Source organism: Eptatretus burgeri, chromosome 2 (genome assembly GCF_056783735.1).
Source record: "Eptatretus burgeri isolate ZD-2024b chromosome 2, Ebu_testis_v1, whole genome shotgun sequence".
Classification (NCBI taxonomy): domain Eukaryota; kingdom Metazoa; phylum Chordata; class Myxini; order Myxiniformes; family Myxinidae; genus Eptatretus; species Eptatretus burgeri.
Window position 1 is genome coordinate 113,611,689 of NC_140962.1, and position 15,314 is coordinate 113,627,002.

Consider the following 15,314-nt stretch of genomic DNA (forward strand, 5'->3'; position numbering starts at 1 on the left):
GAGATCAAAGATATGTATGTACTGTTGCGTAATAAAACTCTGACAGCATTGACCAAACTATCCTCATAAGGGGTGGAGGATATTGATTGAGGTATGGTAACTACTATGACAAATAAGCAAAGAAAATGCGTAGTTTTGAGCGTTAGCCCTTTGTTGGAGCAAAAGAGGCAAGAATACGTTACTCTTTTGCTTTGGTTTAAAGGGTTAAGGCCCGAAACGTTAGTTTCTCCTTGTATCGCTTCCCACGTTGGTTAGCATATCTCAATCAACATGGTTGATTTCATCCATTTTCTTCCCGTCTGATCTACACTCGCCTTCTCCAGCATGACCAGTTTTTCCTTCTCGCTACTCTGGATTGAACAGCAGAGATTTTGGTAGTCTAGGAACCTCTTCACTTTAAAGCCTACATGAATGCCAAGAGCTGAAAAATCTTGAAAATATTTTTGAATAAAACAGCAAATATTTTTGAATATATACCAACAGCAAATATGAACCAACTTTATGAGACTTCATTCAGTAGAATACATTTTTATATTTTCCCAAAAGGTGTGGTGGAAGTTAATTGCTCAAGGAAACCGAATGAAACAAACTGTGTTTGTGGTTGCTAACAGAGTGGATTGGATGCGTCTTCTTTTCTGTTTTTTTGATCTCTCCAGTGACCAACTGCCAACCTGATATCAGGTCAGGTATGGGAGCATGTGCCTGAACAGCGCGTCGCTGCGTCCACTTTCCGCCGGTACTCCAGGGGCCTCCGTCTGGCCATCCCCCAGGCAGATGCCAGGCCCATCCCCATCTCCTTGAGATGATGGTCAACCTGTTGCAACCATGAGGCACGTGGTCAGCCCACTGGCCTCCTCCACTCATGAGACTCCCTCGCTGAGAGAATCTGGTGAGCAGGATCAGCGTCAGGAAAACGAGCCACATGTCCATACAGCCGCAACTGATGCTCACGGATTATGCAGGTAACAAATCTCATCCGAGTCTCTCTCAGCAACCGCTCGTTGGACACAAAATCCGACCAGCGATAGCCAAGGATTCTCCGAAGAGACCTGCTACCAAAGGAATTAAGTCTCCGTCTCAGATCCTTGGTCAGAGTCCAAGTCTCGCACCCATAGAGCAAGACTGGAAGTACCAAGGACCTGAAGACTCGGACTTTCGTCCTCCCGCACAGGTACCGGCAGCGCCACACCCCATGATCCAGTGAATCCATGACTCCCCAGGCCCGACCCAGACGTCTATTGACCTCTGACTCGCAGCCAGCAGAGACATGAATATCACTGCCAAGGTAAGTGAATCTCTCCACGACCTCAACATCCTCACCACAAACAGACACAGACAGGACAGCAGCATCCAAGATGTCACCGAAAGCCTGGATCTTAGTTTTGACCCAAGAAACCCGTAATCCCAACGGCTCCGACTCCTCATTCAGCACCTCGAGGGCCCCCAAGAGGATGTCTAAAGTCTCCGCAAAGATGACTGCATCATCTGCAAAATCAAGGTCCGAGATCTTGACATTCCCAAACAATGCACCGCAACTTGATCTCTCGGACATCCTCCCTAAAATCCAGTCCATACAAGTGCTGAAAAGTGTGGGGGCAAGTACACATCCCTGATGAACTCCAGTAACAACTGGAAATAAGTCAGAGATGGTACCACCACACATCACAGCACTCTCAGTACCAGAGTAGAGTTCAGACATCAGATCGATCAGTTTTGGTGGCACCCCACGAAGACCAAGAATCCTCCAGAGGACATCCCGATTCACTGAATCGAACGCTTTACAGAGATCAACATAGGCTGCAAGCAGCCCCTGCCGAAACTCTCGTCTGCGTTCGGTGTGGACACGAAGTGCAAGGATACGGTCAATCGTTGACCTCTTTGGTGTAAAGCCTGACTGCTCTGGACGCTGGTGCTCAAGCAGATGGTAGCGAACCCTATCAAGAATTATCCGAGCAAAGACCTTGCCCGGCACTGAGAGCAGCGTCACCCCTCGGTAGTTGTTGCAGTCTTGGCGATCACCCTTCCCTTTCCAGAGAGGGACAACAAGGCCCCTCTTCCAGTCAGTTGGGATGATGCCTGTGTTCCAGGCAGAGCACAAAACTGCATGCAACGACACGAGTGCAGCATTTCCACCAGCCTTGAGAAGTTTGGCATGGATGCCACAGATCCCTGGAGCTTTGCCCCGTTTCAACTGGTTCACCACAGCCCGTGTTTCCACAAGCGAAGGTGGACCACAGTTGATTCGAGGGTCAGCAGCAGGGATTGTAACACCCTTCACGTCCAACTCGACAGCTGGGGGATCAGCCTGGTACAACCGCTCAAAGTAACCGGCCCAGCGGGCCTTCACTTCAGACTCCAAGAGCCTACCACTCCCTGCTCGAACTGCAGTGCTCCGAGGGATGGACTTGGATGAACGTAATGCACGAATTCCCCTGTAAGCGGGACGAGAATCATCTGTCCACAGGTGATGCTCTACCCCCTCACAGATTCCTCGCACATAAGCCTCCTTGTCCACCCTCAGTGCACGTACAGTTTTACGCCTCAGCTCCCTGAACAGCTGAGCTCTGCCATTCAGCCTGGCCCTGCGACTCTGGTCGCAGATATCCATTGTATATACTCCACCAAAGCAATTTTTTAAGGGTTAATTTCATGCATTTCGCCATGTTATTTCCTAGTGAAAAAAAACAACAAACAAACAAACAGCATTCAACTCGATCAGCCACGGAGCAATGTTTTGGCTTGAAGGTTAAATGTCAATTATCTCTATTATCAATGCAAGACACTATTATCAATGCTACATCCATTCTCATAAAGGCCATCAAAACACAAAGCACAACAAACCAGGGGTTGCGGGGATGCCCATTATCTCTGAGCACAGATGGGCGTATTCAGCAACACAGTCAGCTAGTGGTTGCGCATGGAGCGCCTGGTCGAGCTTGGCAAGCACCACCTGGCGTAGAGTGAATACTCCTGCAGGGGTAGACAGGGAAAATTGAGAGATTTTGCAACAAAAGAAACCAAAACAGGAAAGACAGATAATGCACTATGTGTTACAGTAAAACGATCACAATCTGAATTTCCACAGATCCTTAATGTTTTGCATCAACAACTAGAACGGCACTCGGAAGAACACGTACCACCGCTAAGCTGAACAGTTTACATTTGTATCCCATTGATGGGCTGGATTTGCATCCGGACTTTCACGAAAATCTAATCAGCTTGTTCTTGTCAATGACTCAACTCATCCACCAAGTTTGGTTATAATCCGTCCACAACTTTTTGAGATATCGTGCTATATATCATTTTTGGCCCTATTTCTCAATGATGAAGAATCACTTTAAATATAAACATAGGGGCAATACGCCTGTGTGCTCACCTGGTAGCAGCTGGATAAGTTAACCAGGGAACCACTGGTAGGCGTGGACGACCCATAAAATATGTAATGGAGAAGAAAGTAAATACCTATGGATTTTTTTTTTAATACCACGAACAAACTTTAGTATGTCATGGGTGATGAAGGTTGTGGTCAAGTTTCATCGAAATTGTGAGTGTAGTTTTACAGAAGAAAGCAAATACCAATTTTGAGTGGTAACCTCCGTAGACCCCCTTCGCACCCAATTTTTTTCATGCCATAAACAAACTTTGGTACATGGTGATGAACATTGTGGTAAAGTTTCATCGAAATCGTAAGTGCAGTTTCAGAGAAGTTGCGAGTACTTGGGGACGGACGGACGGACGGACGGACGGACGGATGTGCTATCCCATCGGCTCCCCGGAGCTACGTTCCAGGTGAGCAAAAAAATAAAAAAAATCTCGAATCCAGATCTTCACCATAATTTAATTGTTTCGCCCTCAGCACACACGCAACCTGTCCACCAAGTTCCATTTGAATCCACACAAACTTTTGAGATATCTTGCGATGCATCAGTTTTGGCCCAATCTCAGTGGTGAAGAATCACCTAAGAAATTAGTGTCTGGATCCCGATCCAGATTTTCACCAAAATCTAATCAATTTGTCCTCATCACAAACCCAACATGTCCACCAAATTTTGGCCAAATCCATCCTTCACTTTGAGATATTCTGCATGCATAGCACGATATGTTTGAAAACCATAAAACAAGTTAGACCTTAAAAATAATTAGTGCTTGAATTCAATGACCAAATATGCAAATCCTCTTCAAACTTCAAGTCAATTGGATGAAAAATGATGATTTTAAAAATGTCATTTGTCGACTTTTTGGCCAATGTTGACCTCAAAAATAAGAGCAGCAGCCAATAAGTAACCTTAAAATGGCAATATAAATTCGAGAATGTAATGCATGTCATTGTAGATGACATATGTTACAATCTATGGGTAAGAGTCATGGTTTGCCTGTTTTAGATCTGGCAACATTGAGTGTATGACGTCAGGAGAGCAGTTCCAAGATGGCAGCTCCCTAAGAAGCACACACCAGGGAGGAGCAACATTTTGCCATCCGTTTCTTGGGAAGTGAGGGTGTGAATTCCAATGAAAATGCAATGTGGTGATCAATGCATGATTATCGCTGCAGCAGGTGTACGACTGGGACAGGAAATTTAAAAGTGGAGTGTCCAGTGTGGCAGACGCTGCTCACTCGGACCGGTCTCTCACAGCCGACACACCAGAAATGGTTGCAGGAATTGAGTGCGTGCCAAGTGAAAACCATCACATTGCGCTGGATGAAGTGGTCTCCGTATTGAACATTAGCCATAGTTCAGCACACCATGTCATTCACAACGTGCTGAGGTTTCGCAAAGTGTCTGCAAGGTGGGTGCCTAGACAACTCACACCCGAAATGAAAGAACTGAACTTTTAAACTTCCTGTCCCAGTCGTACACCTGCAGCAATAAACATGCATCACCATTTTGCATTTTCATTCTGCGTTGGATTTCACTGGGATTCACACCCTCATTTCTCAAGAAACGGATGACAGAACGTTGCTCCTCCCTGGTGCATGCTTCTAAGGGAGTCGCCATCTTGGAACTGCTCTCCTGATGTCATACGCTTGATGTTGCCAGATCTAAAACAGGCAAAACATGACTCTTACCCATAGATATAACATAGGTCTAAAACTACACACATCGCATCCTCAAAGTGATATCGCCATTTTAAGGTTACTTATTGACTGCCCCGTGTACTTGTTCATTTAATTCAGTGACCTGATGTGCAAATCCTGTTCAAATTTTGAGTCAATCGGATGAAAATTTATGATTTTAGAAATTTGACAAAGTTGTTGACCCTTTGGCTTATGGTGACCTTTTGACCTCAAAAACAATAGGTTCTTGCTTTTGACAAACTCTACCATGTGGTGAAGTTTTGTGAAGATCAGTTTAAAATTGTGACCTATAGGCGACTGACATACAAACAAGCAGACAGACAGACAGAGACATACACAGACGGAATAATGCACAAGACCAACCAATATACTTGAAAATGTTCTATTTTCACAAGTTACAAACAGATAGTGGTGAAAACATAACCTCCGTCCACCTTTGGCGATAGAGTTTAAAATGTTTTTTTTTTTTTTAAACCTCAACTTTAACACTATGTGTACCTTCAAAAGACTGCATTTTGCATAAACATCCTTAAATGCAGATTTTTCCATCACTACTCAATGGGCTTTTGAAGAAAGGTATAAAATAATTTCAGCACGATTCATCGGATACTGCATTAGAATGGGAAAATGTATCACCCAAAAAAGAAGCCAGCAATTCATGTGACTCCATCGGCAGTGGGTTACCTCATGAGCTCTCAAATACTGTGTTCACATTACTGGTTTATGGTAAAGAGAAACAGGCACATCCAGGCAGAGGAAATGGTGCTTTCATTAGAGAATGGACAGCATCCAACAAATGCAAGCATACAAAAACAGTACTTAACAGCCTTTTCGAAAATCAACGTTGAGGACTGGGGATTCGACATTGCATCAGAAGGGACAATCAATTAATTATGTATGGCATAGAAAAAAAAAGTCTGTGCGTTTTTTTCACATAAAGATAAACATTCTTTGTAATGCAACGTGGGCATTAAATCAATAGTGAGAAAGGGATTCGTGCACGTTAAAGATAAGAAAATAGGCTTGCTTGATGAGAAACAAATACAGTATACGTACAGGTAAAACGGTCGAAATTGTCCTTCGCACCGCTGTGTAACAAGCAGTGTGAATTTAATTGAGTATGTCGTGCAGCACGTCATTCTTACCTTTACGACACCATCACTGCATATTATAAAAGCACAGCTGTCAGAGTGAGCAATGCGTGCAATAGCATAACAAAGAACCTGAAGGATATTTTTATTTTTATATCACATCGAAAACGGTCAACAAGAATTAGTCCTTGAGAATGACTAATGCACCAATTATGCTGATATGCAAGGGTTTTGCAACAGCTATACAGCTGCTCTCATCTTTCTTTATATTTCCTACGTTTTTACTTTGCCCCTCTCTCTATCTTTGGCAATATAGGTCTGTCAAGACTGTTGTCTCCATGACCACTGCACATCACCTATTTTGGCTCGAGGTTCATTGGAATGACTCTGTTGAGATTTCAAGACCTCAAGCTGGAGGTCAAGCATTAAGAAAAAAAAAACCAGAGTAAAGAAAATTAAATAAATGTGATGGCTTCCATTCTTATTCTTCATCAACATCCACAATTATTCCCATGTTGTTGTGGGGTTGGCCAGGGGAAGTTTAGCCTAAGCCTTTCACAAACTGGCTGGCCAGGCCTGACATTCGACTATGGTTAGGGCAGTAATTTGGAATTTGACCATGGTGCGGCGAAAGCTCACCTTCGCTTTGTGAAGGAATGGGACGGCTTTCCTAAATAACATCAAAAAAAAAAAGCAAAACTTCTCAAACAAGATAAAAAAAAAAAACACTGATCATGAAATGATAAAATTAAAATCAAATCAAATCAAATCAAATCACAGAATATTGTAAAAATAAGATATTACAAATGCATTCTTGTTGAGATTAATTGATATATCACACTAACCATGTGTCTGAAAAAAATATTGTGATGTTTCTGGGAACCGAGACCTCCAGGCAATGGCACACAACATATAGCGGTTCCCGAGGTAATTATTTTGTTATTATTCATTCCAGATAGTGTCCTTCCCTTGTGTCTAATAGGTTATAAAGAGAATATGCGTTGTGAGGGATTACTTAGGTTTTCCCCATTCTTCCCAATTATCTTCTCTGTACACAACTGAGCACTTGCTGCTGGATGCCTAATTTGCACATGCACGCCAAAGCCTTGTTTGAACATATGCACCACAACCAAACTGCCATTTCCACCACCATAGCCTTTTTCACCACAATTCTCCCACAATGTCAGCGATAACCACCCTGCCTGCTTCAGATACACACCGGACTATATTTACATTCAAGATCACCTTTCAAGCTTGCTTTTCCAGCCTTCTTCTATTGTCCACATAATAATCACCGACCAACGATGCTTCGACTCCACAACCACAACAACCTCATACGTCTTAACATTACCCACTATAGTCCATGGGCCCAGGCATATATCGGTACCATCTGAGGAAACCAAACTTTAGGGCTACTAAGTTATTGGTAGGGACTATATGATTATTTCAATATGTGATAACCATTCCAGAAGAGCAGCTTAGTGTATGTATTTTGCATTTTTACCATTCTGAGATATTGACATTTTGGGGGAAAATTAAAAAAAAAAAAACCATGGACCACTGGGAGGAAGTGGCAGAGCTGAAGTGCATGCAGGAGGAAGCAGACACCCAAATGCTTCTGCATGCTCTGCATGCAGCAGAGGCTGGGTACAAGGCTGTGGTGATCACTGCCGAAGATACAGATGTCCTCGTGCTGTGTCTTGCCTTCAATAAGGACATCCCATGCCCCGTGTATCAGAAGTGTGGTACGCAAATCCGCACACGGTTCCTAGACATTGACAAGCTTGCTAGATTGATGGGAGACAGTGTCTGTGATGCCCTGGTTGGACTGCACGTGTTCTTCAGTTGTGATACAGTCAGTGCCTTTGCAGGCCGGGGAAAGATGGGCGCCTTGAAGCAAATGAAGTCGGATAAGACCTACCAAGAGGCCTTCAGTCAGCTCGGTCATTCATGCGAAGTATCCACCGAGCTCTTTCAGAAGCTGCAAGAGGTCACCTGCCACATGTACGTGCCGTCTACCAACACCACGAAAGTCAATGAACTCCGACATCAACTCTTCTGTGCCAGACGGGGAGAGATAGAGTCCAGTCAGCTTCCACCATGTGAAGACCGCCTCTTCATGCACGTCCTCCGTGCAAACTACCAGGCTGCTATTTGGAGGCACTGTCTGCAATGCCAACCCTATGTTCCAAGTCCCAAGGGTTGTGGATGGACCACTGATGATGACAGGAAGCTGGCCATCGAGTGGATGCAGGGTTCTCAAGCACCGGATGCAGTGTTGCAACTGCTTTCCTGAAAGTGTGGACGGTCGTGCAAACTCCCAGACTGCACGTGCCTTGCCAATAGCCTGAAGTGCACTGACATGTGCAAGTTGCGAACCTGCAGCAACCAGCCCGCTGATGTCGAGGAAGAGGTTGTAGACCTCGAGGACTCTGATGCTGATAACAGTGATGAAGACTCGACTACTGATCCATGGTGTGAATGTTTTGGCACAATCACAAGGACATTCATGGCTACAAATATGCATGAGTAAAACATAGTACATAAACATGCCACAGTAGCGTGGTGAAATTTGGGTTATCCGTAAATTTCACATTTTGGACGCTTGTTGGAACGAGGGTAGGGGAAGGGCAATTCCTTTAACTGTGGTAAAAACTTGTAAAATGGTCATAAATGTTTAACTCATACAACATGTGCATGTTGTAGGCTACTGCGGTTCAGTAGCACTACCTAGGGAACTTGTATGACAATATTATAAATTAAAATGTACTAAAATCACTAATCAGCAACATTTTGATCGGCCCTATTGTTCGCCCCTTTCTGCCATAAAACAAATTCTGCCTTCAGGAATGACAAAGGATTATTCGGATGGTATAAATAAAGCATTTCAGACATGTATTTGTGGTTTACAGTTCATTCTAGCCCCATGTGGAAACAGCAATTGCATCATTAGTGAATGTTTCTGAGTTTGCCTTTTCGCTTTCATTATGCGGAGGGTGGGTACATTCCAGAGATGATAACTACCAATAAGCTGCCAGTCTGCAATGGTTATCACATCAAAATATGATATATATATATATATATATATATATACATATATATACATATATATATACATATATATATATATATATATACATATACACCAATTCAAAAATCATAACTAGGATTGGTTTCCTTAGATGGTACCCACAAGTGGAATTTCTGGCCTGGGCCCATGGACCTTCCTGCAACTCAGGACCATCGTCTCACTTTGCCCATGGACATCTTTAGTTCACACCCAGACCCAAGCCCAGCATCGTTACAAACGGAGCCTTTTACACCAGGCGCAAGTGTGCTTCCAGTTCTCACATTCCTTGAACAGTGGAGACCGCCCTGCTATTCAGCAAACCATCTGCACCCTTCCTGAGCATTCTCGAGACAGATGGGGACCGCTACACATCAGGCCCATGTTGAGTCGGAAGCTGATAAGAATGACACAGTCAGAGGACAACTGAAGGTGATTCTAGCCAGGCAACCTTGCATCACCCCAGAGTGCATCTGGACCAATAAGAACACCATGCCCGGAGGAAAAAGGGTGGTGTGGGACCTGTGCTCCTAGGAACCACCTACACAAGAGTTGGGGATTCACCCTTGATCCCCCAAGACTCCACACACCCCCGCAGCCCTGAAGTATTGTCGCTGGAGCAAGAAATTGCAAGAGAGAATGCAAGGTGAGCTTCTGGAGTGAGAGCTGGTGGTGGTGGTTGCTGCAAGACGGAGTGATCATTGCAGTTTGTGGATGTTTGCTGCCGAAAGGAACGGAACGCTGAGGAAGAGGACCAAGCATGTCTGGGTGCAGTACTGATAGGGAATTTTAGCAAATTGTATTGACCATCTGTGAAAAAAAATTGCTTACCAAAAAATTTCTTCACCAACGTATTCATCAAGGTGTCTACGAACACTTATCAATTAGTGCAAACCCAAATCCTTGTGGAAAATTCTGGCGAGGAAATCAAAGTTCGGGTGCTCAGAGGGCCTGCACTAAAAAATTGGAAAATTAACTTTTGCCAATATTGACTTGTGGGATGTATAACTAGGGGTTTTTTGGAGGTGCTGAATTGATTCCAACCATTATTTTTGAGAAAAAAACTCCTTGATCATATAAAATGTATTTTATTGATATTTTTAACAGAACTGTGCACAATCAAAATGTTGCTTCATCAGCTTTTACAACCTTATTCATCAAACTCCCCAGTATCTTCCTCACTCCTCTTGTCATCAAGCTGGTTTATGTTCAGGCAAGAGTTACCATGACAGATGCCGCAAGCAGAAATACACTTGACTCCTTGCTTTTTACAGCAGCACCTGAGTGAGCTGCAGTCCCCCGCACAGTTGCAGCTGGCAAACATCAGGAGGTAGTCTGGTGCAATGGGGTCTGTAGAAGGGACTGGTGCATGTCCTTGCTCAGTGAGTTGCCATCCATAGTCCCGGGCATCCAACGATGGACTTTGCAGCATCAGCCAGTCTCTAGTCTGGAGGTAAGCTCGGAGAAAGTGCTGTGCTGCAGCTCCTGTTGTCGGGGGAGTTTCTCAGGTTTTATGCTCCCAGTAGCAGCTCACTTGTTGAAGATGTCGAATCTTAAGTCTTCCAAGTCTTTGAAGGATTTCCCATGGAACATGAGCATGAAAAGATCACAGCCTGCTTTAATGACATCACCTTTCTCAGCTCGGATGTCCATAAACACGTCCATTGCCCTCTCTGCTTCATCAGTCTTGCAGAGCTTGCTGAGCAAAGTTGGTTTGCTAAACCCAAAAATTGCAGACTGTATCGCAGCCAGAGAAGCTGTGCAAGAAGATGAGATACCTCCGGTATATCTCTGGGAGGGCCTCCCGGATCTTTCCGACATCACAAGATGTTTCTTTGGCTATCGTGAGGAAGATCGGATGGTCTGCAACATGATGAATCAGCATAACCAGGACGTCTGTGTCCTCAGCCCTCACCTCAACAGGGGACTCGCTTTCCTCATCTAGAGCTGCGCGGACGATGGAGGTGTCGGCATCATCAGAGCATTGCTGTACACTGATTCCATTCCTCCTAAATGTCTCAGCAAGGAGCAGAACAAGCTGGGCTTTTTGTTCTTGTTATTGAGGAACTTTTCTCTTGCAATGATGATTTTGCGATCCAGACGAATCTGAATGTCACAGCATGCATTCTTTGTTCGTCTCAAGTGGTCATGGTCATGGTCCTTGGTGGAGCTGCCATATCCGTCAAAGACCACCGTTATCCGGAGGCGATGGCTCCCCATGGACTTCACACACCAGAGGTAGCTCTCGGCAACATCCTTCCAAGTAAGGTCAGCCTCCCACTTGACATTGTGCAGGAGCCACCCACCATCAACCACAAGGCTTGTGCAGGGGGGTTGTTCGACAGGTGCCACACATGCCTTGAGGGACCTTGCTTGGGCAAGCCTTGTCTGGCTTTCGCAACTTTTGATTTTTGTCAAACAGAGACATCGGTTTTGGCGTCAACTCAAAGCACAGAGCTTCTTTGGTCTTGACCTCACGCTCACTGATGACAATGAGGCAGTTGAATAGCTTCAGTAAGTCAATGACCAGCTTCTCACCATTGACGTTGGGTCCAGATCTGAGGCTTGCAAGTGATTTGACCTTGTGTTTGGTTACCATTGCATTCACAACAGTTTTCCCATCCATCTTTGGCTGTATGGCTCTGCCAACTTCTGCTTGATCAGCATTGACTTGTTCTTCAGGAGTGCTGCTGAACCCAGTTGAGAAGGACACCAGAGTCTTCTTGTCCCGTGTGGAATCGAAAGGGTTGACTTCCTCCAACCACCCAACTATGGTGTTGACAGCATCGTTATCTCTCTTCATTTGGGCTCTTTTAACATCGGTGTGGACAGGTACCCCACATTTGACCATACTTCTTTCTAGCTCTTGGTGATTGAATGAGAAGTGGTTCAGTCTGAACCCAAGACTTATGATAAGACTTATGAGAAGAAAAAAGTGGCCTCTGTTTAGACCATCGAAGGATTTTGCCTCACGCATGAGTGTGGTTACATCCTTGTCCATACTGTCCTAAAAAAAGACATTTTTTTGTAAACAACAGACAGGACATGAAATTTTGACACAAAACAGACAGAACACACATACAGTGATGAGTTTTAACATTAATAGGTCCACTCTACGTTGAAGATATTCAACTTCTATTGAGTCCGGTACACAATAATTTTATAGCTAAAAGCTCTTAGCTCACGGAAGCCAACACAGAGAATTCTACTGAGCATGAGCACAAGTATAACCAACAATATCGCAGTGGTTTCAAAAATGTTGTATGCTGGTTTCACAACAATTTGAACAATCTGAATCAATTGAGCCAAATTATCACAAAACACAGTCTGAGATATCTAAAAATGTATCATATCAATATTTTACGGACAGGGATTCATTTTTCCTCAAATCTAATGGTTGGAATCAATTCAGCACCCCAAACAACCACAAGTTAGACATCCCACAAGTCAATATTGGCAAAAGTTAATTTTTCTGATTTTTTCACGCAGGCCCTCTGAGCACCCGAACTTTGATTGGCTCCCCAGAATTTTCCACAAGGATTTGGGTATGCACTAATTGATAGGTGTTCGTAAACACCTATATTAATATGTTAGTGAAGAAATTTTTTGGTAAGCAATTTTTTCACAGCTGGTCAATACAATTTGCTAAAATTCCCCAAATATGAGGGAGAGCCGAAATCAGCAATCATAGATGATAGGTAATTCTGACTCTCACATGTTCTTTCGTATGCAAATGTTTGCAGAGCCCCCTTCCACCCCCACCCCCCCAAAAAAACCCTTCTCTTCCTTTTTGCAGATGACTGATCAACATTGTGCTGTAAAATACCCCTATCCTCTTGCGAGGCAGAGAGTAACTGTGTACATCACTCTGTTGATCTGAAAATTAGACAATGGTCTGATAAATGGAGCATGCCCTTTAGTCTTGAAAATTCCCAGGTCTCACCCCATCACTCATGAAGGATCAACAAACAAACCAACCCATCTATTTCCTTGGTCACTGGATGAGGTTTAGCCTCTTGAACTTCAAGGCCTAAGCAAGCCACAGACTTGGCACCCTCTGCTTTTCCATATCATTCCTTGGAAAATCAGAATGCCTCAACCAACCAAGGCGTTTATGTGTAGTTCAAGGGAGTGTTTCTCTCACTTGTGGGCTGGCACCATAGCACCAGATTTGGCTCTCCTGGATTCTGTGGCATATAAAGCTTTCAAAATCATTTGTATCTCCTGAGAGGAGGTCACAGGTCAATGGCCTCTGCTTTTTTTTTTACTGCATCTCCTCTGGTCAAGCTCCACCAGGATTAATGTATTCTTCCAGTAACTGCCACATGGTTAAGTTCCAAAAATCCAGGATTTATACACACCTCCACTCTTTTGTTTCTTTTCCTCCCATTTTTTGGACTGCCTTCTGGAGGTGGTTCAATTGCACTTTTCAGTTTAGAGATTCAAGCAGGTGGTGAACCACCATTTAATATCTCTACCCCGACCAGCAATCTCTTCTACCATTAACCCTATCCTACAAGATAGAGGTAGATATACAGTGGGGAGAACAAGTTTTTGATACACTGCTGATTTTGCAGGTTTTCCCACTGACAAAGCACATAGAGGTCTGTAGTTTTTATCATAGGTACACTTCAACTGTGAAAGATGGAATCTAAAACAAAAATCCTGAAAATCACATTGTATGATTTTTAAATAATTAATTTGCATTTTATTGCATGAAATAAGTATTTGATCACCTACCAACCAGTAAGAATTCCGGCTCTCACAGACCTGTTAGTTTTGTCTTTAAGAAGCCCTCCCATTCTCCACTCATTACCTGTATTAACTACACCTGTTTGAACTCGTTATCTGCATAAAAGACAGCTGTCCACACTCAATCAATCAGACTCCAACCTCTCCACAATTGGCAAGACCAGAGAGCTGTCTAAGGACATCAGGGACAAAATTGTAGACTTGCACAAGGCTGGGATGGGCTACAGGACAATAGGCAAGCAGCTTGGTGAGAAGGCAACAACTGTTGGCGCAATTATTAGAAAATGGAAGAAGTTCAAGATAACAGTCAATCTCCCTCGGTCTGGGGCTCCATGCAAGATCTCACCTCGTGGAGCCTCAATGATCATGAGAAAGGTGAGGGATCAGCCCAGAACTACATGGCAGGTCCTGGTCAATGACCTGAAGAGAGCTGGGACCACAGTATCAAAGAAAACCATAAGTAACACACTACGCTGTCATGGATTAAAATCCTGCAGCACACGCAAGGTCCCTCTGCTCAAGCCAGTGCATGTCCAGGCCCATCTGAAGTTTGCCAATGAGCATCTGGATGATCCAGAGGAGGAATGGGAGAAGGTCATGTGGTCTGATGAGACGAAAATAGAGCTTTTTGGTTTAAACTCCACTCGCCTTGTTTGTAGGAAGAAGAAGGATGAGTGCAACCCCAAGAACACCATCCCAACTGTGAAGCATGGAGGTGGAAACACCATTCTTTGTGGATGCTTTTCTGCAAAGGGGACAGGACAACTGTACCGTATTGAGGGGAGGATGGATGGGGCCATGTATCGCGACATATTGGCCAATAACCTCCTTCCCTCCAAGAGCATTGAAGATGGGCGTGGCTGGGTCTTCCAACATGACAACGACCCGAAACACACAGCCAGGGCAACTAAGGAGTGGCTCCATAAGAAGCAAGTCAAGGTCCTGGAGTGGCCTCGCCAGTCTCCAGACCTGAATCCAATAGAAAATCTTTGGAGGGAGCTGAAAGTCTGTGTTGCCCAGCGAAAGCCCCGAAACCTGAAGGATTTGGAGAAGATCTGTATGGAGGAGTGGGCCAAAATCCCTGCTGCAGTCTGTGCAAACCTGGTTAAGAACTACAGAAAACGTCTGATCTCTGTAATTGCAAACAAAGGTTTCTGTACCAAATATTAAGTTCTGTTTTTCTGATGCATCAAATGCAAATTAATTATTTAAAAAATCATACAATGTGATTTTCAGGATTTTTGTTTTAGATTCCGTCTTTCACAGTTGAAGTGTACCTATGATAAAAATTACAGACCTCTATGTGCTTTGTAAGTGGGAAAACCTGC

General features: G+C 44.0%; 1 protein-coding gene across 1 annotated transcript in view; it reads right to left on the reverse strand.

The window, feature by feature from the left end:
- LOC147032860 (thimet oligopeptidase-like) overlaps window positions 1-15,314 on the reverse strand; it is a 70,927-nt gene that overhangs the window by 13,017 nt on the left and 42,596 nt on the right. Inside the window, exon 11 of the mRNA XM_085870799.1 lies at window positions 2,842-2,970. Within this exon, the coding sequence (XP_085726925.1) occupies window positions 2,842-2,970 (129 nt within the window). The remainder of the gene's footprint in view (window positions 1-2,841; window positions 2,971-15,314) is intronic.